This window comes from Gossypium hirsutum, chromosome D05 (genome assembly GCF_007990345.1).
Source record: "Gossypium hirsutum isolate 1008001.06 chromosome D05, Gossypium_hirsutum_v2.1, whole genome shotgun sequence".
Taxonomy (NCBI): Eukaryota; Viridiplantae; Streptophyta; class Magnoliopsida; order Malvales; family Malvaceae; genus Gossypium; species Gossypium hirsutum.
In genome coordinates this window covers 18,014,653-18,028,124 of record NC_053441.1, presented here as the reverse complement: position 1 = coordinate 18,028,124, position 13,472 = coordinate 18,014,653, and the positions used below count along the sequence as shown (strand labels likewise).

Here is a 13,472-nt window from a genome sequence, read left to right as displayed (position 1 = left end):
AGTACAAAAAATGGAGATAAACACAAAATTCTCTAAATGTGTTATAAGTTCTAATCTCTAATGGGTGTTTTTACTAAGGTTGTAAAAGAGCCTATTTATAGGCTAAATTCATATGTCAAATAATAATAAAATAATCTAAACTAATCAGTGTTTGACTAAAACAAATAAACAGAGTTTAACTAAAAGATTATTTTTTAAATTTGACTGAAAATAGGAGTTATACTTAACAATTTATATATCAACTTCAAGGAATATGAAAAGTTTATTTTAAAATTTGAATATACCTATTCTAAGTTTCGGTAAATATACCATGAAGACCTTTAGATTACATTTTGATCTCCTTTATTTAAAAAATGAGTAAATTTATCTTTGAATATTAGATTAAAATGTTAGATTAAAGAATAAATTGATCCATTTTGTTAAAAATTTCATCTATTTTTATTGTTAACAATTGACGTGGATGTCAGAATAACCAAACAGTTACACGTCTTTTTAACATTAAAAATAATTTAACAAAAGGATCAATTTGTTGATTGATTTAACCTACATAGACTAATATTTTTTAGAAGGAACAAAATCCAGTCTGACTCATAGTATAATGACAACCATGATATTTTACCGATGCAATCCATAGATGTGAAAAAAAATTCTAACTTTTGCAACGAATTGTTAAATTACGTCCACCATAGAAACCGCAACACAAACTCCTAATCCTCTAATGCTTCAGAAATCTTGAACCTTTGATCCAAATTCACCCACCCTCCACTTCTACCTATCTATATGGAATTTGGGTTTCTAACCCCTGGAATCGGATCATCATCATCTAATACGTAATCCATGCAATACAATTAGTCCAGAAAATTTGTAATTAATGAGCACATAAGCAGGAGAGCTAAGAGTCAAAGTAATTAACACGTTAAAAACCAGGAGACCGTAATTTATTTCTCGTGTGAATTACATGTAGTAGTGAAGTAGTTAAACATGGATTGAACAGCTAAGAACAACTACGAAAACCAAACAAACAACAAAGCACAATTTACACTGGTTTAACATGCAGACCACTCAAGTAGCATCAGGCTCTAGCTCCTGCTCTAGCATCTGCAAAATACAACACATATTCTCCTGCCTCATGACCACAACGGACTCATCAGTTTTCAAGAGGATTGAGGACGTGGCCAATGAAGAGCACAACTCCAGTCGCATTTTCCCTGATCAAGAAGAGGAATGGATGGTCTGCCACAAAGTCTATAGTTTGTGGAATACGCAGAGACCTGAGTGCTATGACAGCAGAAGTAGCAGCAGCAGCTTCAGTCCCTTCTTCATTAACTTCTATAAAAGACTTGTGGAATATGTTTGAAACATATAGGTTTTGACCTTGAGGCGAATCCACCATCTCTGTCAAACCTCCTTCACCAGAGAAAGGTAACACAAGTCCTAATCTTTTCAGAACCTCAGAAGCTTTAAGTCCAAATGAGATTTTGAATCTCGGGATCCTCAATTCACCCACTTCAACTGGTTGATATGGAAGGTGGCGTTCTAAGAAACCAGACTCAGAACTCACTTTCTCTACCAAAGCTGGCAGACCATCTTTTGCATCTGGAAGAAAGAAATACATGGAGAAACGACGCTTATCGTTGCCTTGTTTATATGGAAGCCCTAAAACTTTGAAACCATCGTAGGCACTAACAGTTTGTTTCTTTTTGCTGGTCATAAAAGGCACCTTAACAGAGCTACCATTTATGAGGTGGAAGTCATGGTCCTTTGTTTTTGAGGCATCGAATGCTTCATTCCAAGCTCCTTTGAAATAGAGTGCATTAGCAAATATAAGTCTGGTTGAAGCATCAACTGATCCTGGAGGAAGAACTTCTTTAATAAGACCATTGGTCTCCTTCTCCGCCCACATATTTACTTCACCCGCCGCTTGAACCGCCTTCAAACAAATATACCAAAATAAATGTTTTTTTCTCTTTAAGAAAATTGATAAAGAGCCCATTAACCTATCTTAATGCATTATTATGATTAAAAAAAAAGCCTCGTGCATTACTAGCTAGTTGTACTGGAAATTGTTCATACATTTTCTATAGATAGTCAGTTTCAAGGAACGTTTGCAATTATTTATAAAAAAAATAACTCGAAATTTTTGTTTTTAAAATTTTGGCTGTGCCTTTCTAAGATTGGGACACAAAGAATCCACCCTGTCAGAGACAGATTTGATTTTCAACTGTAAGGAACTAAAATACGAGACATTGTAAGAGCAAGAAACACATAGCAATCCAAATCCATCGGCAGAAACTAAGTTCTTAGGCACTTATTTTTCATTCACTCGCCATTACTATTCAATAAGCAAGCAAAATAAGAGAAATAAATTACCTTGTTTTGAAAATCGACTAGCTTAGAAGCAGCATTGTAGACGTTGTCCACAACCTGTTTGAAAGAAGGCTTGAGAGGGAGAGACCGGTCAAGCCAAACACCATTAGCAAATGACAACCGGGGACCACCGGCTGGACTTCCATCCGCGAAGACAACGGAAACAAGCTCGGAGGAGAAGGAGCTGAGCTGGTCGTTGGATTTGAACTTGAGGAAAGAGAGGAGCTGGTCGAGGGTTGGACCCTTAGCACCAGCGGCGATCAAGCTGAGCACAACATGGATCGACAGGGGCGAGAACAGTAGGTTCGAGTCCTTGGCTTCAGTTTGGAGAACGTTTTTGGTCAGGGTCAAAGCGACGTCGGTTTGGCTAGTGATCGATTCACGGAGATCCATCGCCGGAATGTGAGCTGGAAACAACAGGTCAAGGGTTTTGGCTTTGATTAGCAGGAGTCAAGCAGGGCTGGTCTACCGTCTAGTAATTAATATTGTGAAATGGGAACTGTTTATATTGTAGAAGTGGACCGTCTGTGATGGCCGAAAAGAAAATGAACCGTCAGCGGCTTTGCCGCGTAAGCTTAGGACAACTTGTTTTGCTTAGGAATTAAGCGAAAGAGTCGATGCTGTCCACTCTTTTTCTTTGTGGATTTTAAGGCTTTCATTGGGCTCAAATCCAGTTTATATTCACTTTTCTAGTCCGCCCATGTATACTATTATTTAAGTTTTGATTAAATTTCACAAATTCATTTCTTACTAATTCAATCAGATAAATCTTAAGAATGTCAAAAGAATTTCTATGTGGCTAGATTTAACCAAAACTTTATTTTTATTATAATATTTACATTTTCATTTTATTATACATACTTTACTATATATTTACTATTATTGAAATAATTGATTAAGTTATTTAGTTAATATAGCAAATTATAAAATATTAATTTGATTGATGAATTTACTTAAATAACTAAATTAAAGTTGTTGATACAGTGATACAACAATGAATGAATATAAAGGAGAGGGTGATAATTGCTGTGGAGGTCGGTCCACCATTCAACAGTCGGGGTGGAGAGCCTAAAGTTACACAAAATGAAGATGAGGAGAGTATGAAGGTTGAAGGTTAGTTAGCTGAGTGTAGGGTTGGTATCTTAGAGAGTCAATTCTTTTTTCTTCGTTCCTGGAGGTATTTACATGTGAGGATTTTGTGTAAGGTGGTATTTATGATGTAACACCCCTTACCCGAGACCGTTGCCGGAATCTAGTACGAGGCATTACTTAGCTTATCTTACTAATTCGGGGCATAAAAATTCGTTTTAAAAATTAATTTCACTGTTTACAGTAATCTGTCCAATCGCGCAGCAGTTACTAAATTGATTATAACTCGAGCTACGGAACTCCAAATTTAATTTCGTAAATTTTTCCTGAAACTAGACTCATATATATACTCACCATAAAATTTTTAGAATTTTTGGTTCAGCAAATTAGTACAGTTTATTAGTTAAAGTCTCCCCTGTGTCACCACCAGACTGCCCTGACCTCTAGTCACTAAAAATAAGTTTTCTCACTATAGGATTTTCATATGAAGTTCTTACTTGTTTCTATAGAAAATAGACTCATTAAGGAATCTAAGCATGTAAATTTCAACTCATAAACATTTTTGTACAATTTTTAATTATTTTCTAAACTCAGAACAGGGGACTCCAAAAACAGTTCTGACCCTATCTTACTAAAATTCACATATCTTAAAATATAAATTTCTTTTCTCTACACCGTTATTTTTCCATGAAAATAGACTCAACAAGCTTTAATTCCATATATCATTCACCCTCTAATTCGTTTTATACTATCTTAGGTGATTTTTCAAATTCACGTCACTATTGCTGCCTGAATTCTGTTTCTTTGCAAAATTTTACCATTTTATGACTTTCATACCTAATTTATCACTTAGACTTTTATAACAATAATTAACTTCATCCTTGACCATTTAAACAACCATTCATCATCAAATACTTACATATCATTCTATAGTAAAATCATATTTACAAATATACAAAATTACTAAATTCCTATACATGCCATAACTAAAAGAAATGTTCACCACCACAATTAGCTCAGAATCGGCTTTGGATGCTGATTCAACAATCCGACTTTGACCTAACCTGCGCACGGAAACAACCATACGCTGAGTATGGAAATACTCAGTGGTATTACCATAATTCGAATTAATAACATTAATCGATAAATTATATACATTTTATTTATGTCTACAATTATTCATTAATTATCTCATGCATTAAATCAACTTGATAATTAATAACAATAAGCTATAATTCAAATCTTGTATTTAATTGTATTCATACCTTATTTCACTATCTCAATTCCATTGGATTTTTCTTTACATCTCATTCCAATAGTTCATTTCAATTCATATACAATTCATTTCATTTAATTTATATTCAATATAAATTTTATTGCAATTTGTACTCACTAATATCATATAACAAAATTTACTCTTTATCACATCATGAACTTTGGGCTCATATCTTTAAATCTCTTATTTCGATTTCCAATTCACACATCAATTCACAACTTCACTTTTTCGTTTCTTCCCATAGCTCAATCAATCACATTTATTCAATTTTCTCATTTCAATTATTTACCCCTATTAACAAGACTCGGACCTTGGCGGATACACGGATCCAACCAAACACACCAAAATGGCACCCAGTGCCTCATCGGATAGTTCGAAGCAATAGTTGACACCCAGTGTCTCATCGGCCCAACCGAAGTAAAGTTGGTACCCAGTACCTCATCGAATCTATCCGAAGAAATATAGTGACACCCAGTGTCTCATCGACTCAAGGTCGAAGTATCCCTGAACTCTTCCAATCCTATGGCATGCCAACTATATCCGACTCAGCCCGACTAGTTAATAGGGTTTCCGAATCACATTTCAATTCAATCACTTTCTCATACTTTCAATTCAAATCATTCCCATTTAATCACCATTTGTTTCAATACATTTTTCTATTTCAAATTCACTTTCGATTTAATCGCAATTCAACTCAGATTCACTTCCCACTTTCAAATCAATATACAATTCAATACCAATACATATTTCAGATATTCACATATAATCATACTTCGATTCAATTCAAACCACTTTTCAATCAATACACAATTCACATATTCACATATCTCAATTTAATATCTCATTTATTCAATTCATATTTTAATTCATTCAATTAAATATTGATATTCTCCTTATTTTTATTTACTAACATATTATTCAAAATTCAATAATTACTGTCAATAAATTCAATATCAATACGTATATATATTATTCAATTCAATTATGAAACTCACCTCAATTTGCTTATCGTGTATATTAATTTAATTTTCAACGATTAATAATTAAATTCGAATTATAGTAATACTAACCGTAATTTCTCTCGAGTCACTCCTTGTCCACTTTCTCCTTTCCTTTCTCGGACAATGACTCGTACACGACATTAGCTACGTAATTAAACAATTAAAAATCATTAATACACAATTTCATTAAAATATTTCCTTTTATACCTAAACTTTACCCAAATTCTAATTTAATCCCTTACCAATACTAATTTTATTTTTCCCAATCTAACTCTATATTCTCTCTTAATTCTTACTAAACTCATATTTAACTATTTAATTTTTATCATGTTTTCATAATTCCGAATTTATTTCAAATTAATCCCTAAAATTCAAAACTTATAGTTTAATTTACAATTCAATCCTTTATTCAATTCCAATCAAAATTTCTATCAAATACATCCCTAATTTAACAATTTATTCAACATGAACCATGCTTAATAATCTACTAACTTTCAAAATTTCAACTTAAATCAAGTAGTATTTTATTCTAGAATTTCAAAAAAAATATCAAAATTAAGAGAAAAGGGGATTAAATTGACTTACCAAATTACTTTGAACCTTAAAACCCCAAATTTCCCTTTTTCTTTTCTTTCCTTCCTTCCTTCCTTCTCTGTTTCGTTTTGCTCTCTGTTTCTTTCTTTCTCCCTTCTCTGTTTTGTTTTGCTCTCTGTTTATTTTCTTTCTTTCTTTTATATATATATAATATAATATAATATAAAATATTAATAATAATCATTACTTACATATATATATATTAACTAGAATATCTCAGATATTTCTTTCATTATGCCGCCTCAACTTTAGAAAAAGGCATAATTGCCTATTTGGTCATTTTAACTTTTCTTTAATCTATAATTAAACTTTTATCCCTATTGCAATTTAATCCTTTTTCATAATTAACTATCGAAACATTAAAATTTCTTAACGAAACTTTAATATTATCCTATTGACACTTCGTAAATATTTATAAAAATATTTACGGCTCAATTTATAATATCGAGGTCTCGATACCTCGTTTTCGACCCAATTTACCTAATAATTTCTTTTAAATCACAAAATTCACTGATTTAAAAATATTTCTAAAATCACACTTAACTTATAATTATTAATTAATAAAATTTTCTAACTTTTTCATCAATTTTAGTGATCTCAAATCACTATTCTGACACTACTAAAAATTGGGCTGTTACATATGAAAAGTGTGGGTGGATGTCTTTGATGGGACGAGGATGTATGTAATGGAACAGATCCTGTCATTTATTCTAACTTGATGCTATGGAATAGTTGAACACACATAACATTTGGTGACCAACAACTTTACGTTCCAATAAAGACTCTGAAACCTGGACAATAGTTGGCCTGCACTTGCGCGGATGGTCATCCTAGAAGGAAAAACTTGTAGGGGATCTCCCAGTTTGTTGGTGGCAGGCCTATTATTTTGGTGCCTTTCTAGCTTGCCACGTGTCTTGACGCGAACGAGGTATAACAATATCTCCTTTCAAGTCGAAATGAGGGTTATAATTAGATGGGTTTGGATTAAATTATTTTGAGTTCCAAACATAATTTATATTCAAATTTGAGTTTTTTTTTCCTTTTTCATATAATTTCAAATCAAAATATGCCTCAAGAGGTATTTTATGGTTTTATTCCATTTTTACATGTTGCTAAGTCATTTAAATTCCTTAAAAAAATCATAAAAAACAATTAATACATGAATATTGTGCGCATTAAAATTTACAATTACAACACTACAAACTACTAAAAGATATCTACTAGGCTGAAAATTTCAAAAATTAAATAGGGTTACAGTTGTGAAATTGTAAGAGAATTATGCAAGTGCAAATCGCTTAGAAAAAAAATGTTAGTTGCTAAGTTATCATCTTATTAATTTAGAACATAATCATATAATTTCATACTATCTTAGCTTCTTTTTATTCCTAATTCAAATAAATTTTTGGGAAAATATTGATCTATGTTTCCTCTCTATATCTGAATGGGTATTGAAAATATCTGTATCCATGAATATTAACTGCTTTATACTGGTTAGATAACAAGTTCAAGCATCATGTGGAGCCACAATAAATGAGTTCAACCCCCAAAGAAAGAGCAGGCTGACCCAAAAAAACATCCAAGCTTAAAAAGCATTATGAGGCTCAAAAGCCTTACACAGGCTCTCAACCCCACAAGCCATACTCCTTGCTTCTCTCTTGTTAGCATCCCCAGTTTAGCAAAGCAAATAAGGGTTAACATCCTTAAAAGAGCGGGAGAAACTAATCGATCTGAGCGGAAGCCCGGACAACCTTGGACAGTCAAGAAAGACCTATAAATACCAAAGCCACAAAGTTGACCATGGCATCACTAATTCTATTACTTAATAGAATCTCTTTCTATTTTCTTCAAGACTTTCACTCACGTAAATATAAGAGGTGCTGCCTCAGAGCAACCCACCTGGACTGTTGATCTAGCTCAGTCTAATAGCCCATCATAAGTCGACCTCAGCAATACTGTTTCACTTTGCTTCAAATTCTTTTGCTAAGGATTTCTAATGTAATATAAGTTTATTTATGAACATAATTTCGGTATATGTAATTCTTTTGCATACATAATATATGTATTTATGATTTTAGTATATATGTTTATACAAGTGGTAAAATAGTGGTTTTAAAAATCTAGTAAAGCTGTGCGGAACTTGGCTTTACCACAGAAAAAACCTCTGGTTCCTAATAGATTTAGAATTTGTCATGATACTGGAAATACAATAACAATATATAAATTATATAACGGAGTGAAGAGCTGGAGCATTTGCTGTTAGTTATCCCTGTACCTTGAATTAGGGAGATTTGCAGATGCTTTGAATTCCATATGACCATGATTCCTTTATTCACCCAAGAAATGCTTGGCATTGGCAATTTGTTAAAGCCAACATGCATATGCGTCTGAATTTTTTTAAAGAGAACCCAAAGTAGCACACAGCTCCAAATGTTTTGTTCCAGAGCTCCTCACATACGAGGAAATCTATTTACCAAGCAAATTTTATATAAAAGAAATTATGCCTTTGTTGTTGTGTATCTATGTATTTTCTAATTTTAACAACAAAATAATGAAAATTTAACTATACTTCACTCCAATTGGAGTTAAATATTTTAAAATTATATTTAACTTAATTAATAACGTAGTATTTAATCTAAATAAGAGTTTATCATCAAAGTAATCAAAGATTTTTATGCCTCTAATTGACGGCAATGGCACTGTGTGAGACGTGGATTACTTATTGTAACAGGGAGGAATATCAATTTTAAAGAACTTATTGCTGGATTTTGAGATTCTACCTAACTCCATGAATAAAACAAAGAAATCCCAACAGTTAAAGAGTGCACTTTGTATGGAATTTGTTTTGGGCAGTTGCTTTTTTTTTAGGGGCAATATTTGTATGCGAGTAGTTGCACTTTTCTTCTCTTTTTGTTTCATTCAAAACATATGATCTTTCTTGTTTTCAAGACTTGTAGCTTTATACTATCATCTTCCTCTCTCTATATATTCAAACCAAACCAATTGATCTGTCATTAAGCAGTAGCCATCTCTTTACACTCTCTTTACCAGCAACATGGTAAGTTGGTCTAGCCAATTATTTTACATCTTGAGGATAAGGTAGTTCTTAATCTCTTTGTTTTTGTCATTGTCCCTTGACATGTTTCATTTGCTTTACTCAGGCTAATTGGTCTTGTTGCTATTTTACAGGGTATTTTAAGGGCTTTTAATGACCTGGCCAAGCAAGAAACAAAACGTGGGGGATAAGGGCTACACTTTTTGTCTATGGTAACCATTCATTTCTTTTAATTTCTTTCTTTCCTTTCCTTCTTTACTTTAGAAATTTGCTCGTCTTGTAATGTCTTTGATTCCTATTTGTTTATGATTTTCTTGGCAGCCATGGAATGGCTGGAGAATATGGCATTTATCTCAAATGTCATAAGCCTGGTAACTTACTTTTATGCCTACATGAACTTCAGCCTAACCAAATCAGCAACCACCCTTACAAATTTCATGGGTCTTTATTTTTAGTAGCACTCTTTGGAGGGTTCATCTCTGACACCTACTTGTCAAGGTTCAAGACTTGTGTCTTGTTTGGGTCCATAGAATTGCTGGTAAGCCTATATTCCCATCATGGTCACTAATTTAGAAATAGAAAAATATTATATATGTTGAGATTCAAACTCTAAATTTAATAATATGTTACATGAATCAATTATGTTAAATCTCAAATTTAACTCTACGACATATTTCTCATCACATGCTTCAACATATAAAACTATAAAAAAAATAAATATCATGTCCACCCATCCAATCAGAACGATTTGTATCATCAAAACATTTATTTTTCTTTCTTTAATTAGTTGTTGTTGTCTCAACTCCATGATTTGGCTCAACAAACCATTAAAAGAAAAGCCAGCAACGTAATAGTATTACCAAAATGAAAAAGGGTCATATAGCTGACAAAATATGATGACTTTCAATATTAAATATTCATTTGTAATTCGAGGTTTACATGCCAAATTCACTAATAGCGTGCTATCGAAAAAAAAAAAAACTAGTTAGTATGTGGAAAGTAAGAAATAAACCTTAATTATCCAAAAAGAATTTTAAATTTAATCCTCTTGGTATGGAAATGTTTGATTTAATGCTTAAATTTGCAGGGATATGCAGCCTTAACTGCACAAGTTCATTTCCACCGACTAAGACCACCCTCATGCCAAGGTCTTGCAATAAGCCAAACAACTCAATGTCAGGCCGCCGATAGCGGCCAGGCTGCGATCCTTTTCACTGGTCTATACCACGTTGCATTTGGCGCTAGCGGGGTTAAAGCAGCTTTGCTATCATTGGGAGCTGACCAGTTCGATGAAAGGGATCCTAAGCGATCAAGCTTTTTCAACTGGTTCTTGCTTAGTTTCGCCGTTGGAGCCATAATTGGGGTGACTTTCATCGTGTGGATAAGTACAAATCAGGGGAATGGCCGTTGGATGCATGCACGATAGCTGTTTTGGTTTCCATTGTTTTTTTAAAGCATGGGAAAGTCGTTGTAAGGTAACAATGTTCCCAAGGGAAGCCCTCTAATTTGTATTATACATGTAATTAGTTTCATAAATTATATATATATATGCTTGATAAGTGATAACCAAAATATGATTTTGTTCCACTTTATTAGGTATTTGTGTTGGCTATCAAAAACCAAAAGTTTCCACAACTAGGGATAGGAGAGAATTACACGAGGTAGCAAGCATCCACAATAAAATTCTTCCCAAAACTGATCAATTCAAGTAACCTTAATTCAAACATGTAGATTTTAGACAGAGCAACATTAATTGAACAGACCTTTGACGAGATCAACATCAGTAAACCTTGAACCCTGAAGACTATATACATTAACATAAGTTGAAGAAACAAAGATCATATTTTAGATGCTTCCAATTATACTCAGCACTGTTTTCATGAATACTTGTTTAGCCCAACTCCAAACTTTCACCATTTAACAAAGCACAACCATGGGATACCAATATCGGATTCCATGATTGTCCATGGTTGTCCTTTGTTGGATGGTGAAAGTTTGGAGTTGGGCTAAACAAGTATTCATGAAAACAATGCTGAGTATAATTGGAAGTGTTCATGGTTGTGCTTTGTTGGATGGTGAAAGTTTGGAGTTGGAATAAACAAGTATTCATGAAAACCATGTTGAGTATAATTGGAAGCATCTGAATTATGATGTTTGTTGCTTCAACTTGTGTTACGGTACATAGTCTCCAAGGTCCAGGGTTTATTGATGTTGATCTATTGCTGCTCTGTCTAAAAACTTGCATATTTGAATTTGATGGTAAATGTAAGCGAAATTTACAACTTATTATAACAAAATATATGCACTAAGATCATCGAAACCAGTTACCTAATTTGATCAGTTATAGAAAGAATTTCATTGTGCAAGCCTGCAACCTCATGTAATTCATCTCCCAGTTGTGGAAGCTTTCGATTTCTGATAGCCACCACAAATACCTAAAGAAGTGGAGTAGAGTAATCTTTTGGTTATCACTTTTAAGCGTATATCTATATATAGTTTATGAAACTAATTACCTGTATAATACGAAGGAGAGGGTTTCCCTTGGGAACATTGTTATGGTACACTGACTTCCCATGCTTAAAGCCACAATGGAAACCAAGACAGCTATCTTGCATGCACCGAACGCCCAATTCCAAGCCTGATTTGTACTTATCTACGTGATCAAAGTCACTAATAGGAATCCTATATCTTCAAAGGATCGGGGTGGGGTTGGTTCTGTCGACCATTTCCATGGTGGTTTCCGGAATTGTCGAAACGCGACGCAAATCCATGGCTTGTCAGCACGATGTGGTGGATTCTCTTCAGCCTCTTCCAATGAGTGTGTTTTGGCTTGGATACGAATATGCAATATTGAGTTATGGTTATATGATTGAGTATATGCTATTATTGTATGAACTTATTAATTTATGCATATGAACCGAGTTATGGTTATATGATTGTAAGATGCTATGATCGTATAATTTGTGTTATAAGTTTCTGTTTCGTTTTTGTTCCATATCAACTTATGTTGCACTTCACTCTTTAGCTATATCTAACTTATGTTGCTTTAGGTATATGTGCAAATCCTGATGTTTTAAAAAATAATTTTTAAAAATTTCATCAAATGTTTAAAATATGGTTTCGACACTAGGTTTGATCGGATGTGTTAGAGCTCAAGCTAGAAAGGTTTTTAACCACCCATAAAGATTTGGATGTTGGGAGAGGTGAGTATTTCGAATTGATCCCATTTGATTTTGGTAGAAAGGGGTATTTTGGCCTTCAAATGGTTCACTTGACGTTGGCTAGCTTTTTACAGGCGTTTGACATCTCCACTTCGTCGAATGCGGTGATTGATATGATGGAAGAAGCATGATCTGAGAACGGACAGCTGCAAACTGATTACCAAGGCCTTTGAGAAATCTGATCACATAGTCAGATTCTTGATATTTCTTAACTATTTCCAGTGCACCACAATAACAAGGTTTGAGCAAGAACCAGATGAGAGTGGTCGAAAATTCAATCAGAGATGCAATAGATGCCACCTTGAGAAAAACGTTCGCAAAGATCATTCCAGACTTCGTACGCTTTATCGATCCAGAGGATGCTACAAGTTATTGAAGAGGAATCAACCAAGAAAGCACCATAGTGTCAGCATCTCTCCCAAGCAGGACATGATGGAACAGTGCTCGGTACAGCTTTAAGCATAATGAACATGAAAATAATGTAACAAGGATCTTGTTTGTTTTCAAGTAAAAGTCTAGATATTGAAATATTTTTCGACAGTTTTTTATTCATCGATTACAATCTTAATTGTATAAAATTCATTAAAAATTTTGTTAAAATGTACTAGTATGATTGGTTTATTCAAATGGGTAAACGTAGAATAAAATAAATAAATTCAATAACATAGTCTACATTTGATATGCTATTTTTTAATTGAAGAGTCTGGTCAGGTAAGATTATTTTGATGAAATAATATGTGCTCATATAAAATAAAAAATAATTAATATAATTTAAAATTTAAAATTTAAAATTTGAAAGATGAGTAATAATTCTTATAAAAATAAGAAAAAATTTCTTTTTTTATTAAAAATAAGTCATATGAGTGACTAAA

At 33.1% G+C, this 13,472-nt stretch overlaps 2 protein-coding genes and 1 long non-coding RNA gene across 11 annotated transcripts; 1 reads left to right on the top strand and 2 right to left on the bottom strand.

The window, feature by feature from the left end:
* Positions 1 to 908: 908 nt before the first annotated feature.
* Positions 909 to 3,022, bottom strand: LOC107940684 (serpin-ZX). The gene is made up of 2 exons (XM_016874120.2): positions 2,371 to 3,022; positions 909 to 1,930 (listed from the first exon to the last, which is right to left on the bottom strand). Exons 1-2 carry the CDS (start codon positions 2,758 to 2,760, stop codon positions 1,148 to 1,150), a joined length of 1,173 nt encoding a protein of 390 aa, XP_016729609.1. The 5' UTR covers positions 2,761 to 3,022; the 3' UTR covers positions 909 to 1,147.
* A 1,311-nt stretch (positions 3,023 to 4,333) lies between these two features.
* LOC107940686 (uncharacterized) lies at positions 4,334 to 6,384 on the bottom strand. Its single transcript, XR_005914007.1, has 3 exons — positions 6,319 to 6,384; positions 5,803 to 5,877; positions 4,334 to 4,520 (listed from the first exon to the last, which is right to left on the bottom strand). It is a non-coding gene; the product is annotated as an uncharacterized lncRNA (long non-coding RNA).
* A 2,813-nt stretch (positions 6,385 to 9,197) lies between these two features.
* Positions 9,198 to 12,361, top strand: LOC107940685 (protein NRT1/ PTR FAMILY 4.6). Of its 9 annotated transcripts, none has more exons than XM_016874125.2 (5): positions 9,198 to 9,423; positions 9,514 to 9,591; positions 9,701 to 9,750; positions 9,838 to 9,917; positions 10,467 to 12,361. In XM_016874125.2, the coding sequence occupies exons 2-5, from the start codon at positions 9,533 to 9,535 to the stop codon at positions 10,803 to 10,805; spliced, it is 528 nt and encodes a 175-aa protein (XP_016729614.1). In that variant the 5' UTR covers positions 9,198 to 9,423; positions 9,514 to 9,532; the 3' UTR covers positions 10,806 to 12,361. The 9 variants fall into 9 exon arrangements, with proteins under 9 accessions (XP_016729614.1, XP_016729613.1, XP_040950055.1 ...); XM_016874124.2 differs by having other exon boundaries at positions 9,835 to 9,917; XM_041094121.1 differs by having other exon boundaries at positions 9,701 to 9,917; positions 10,467 to 10,813; positions 11,914 to 12,361.
* Positions 12,362 to 13,472: the final 1,111 nt, after the last annotated feature.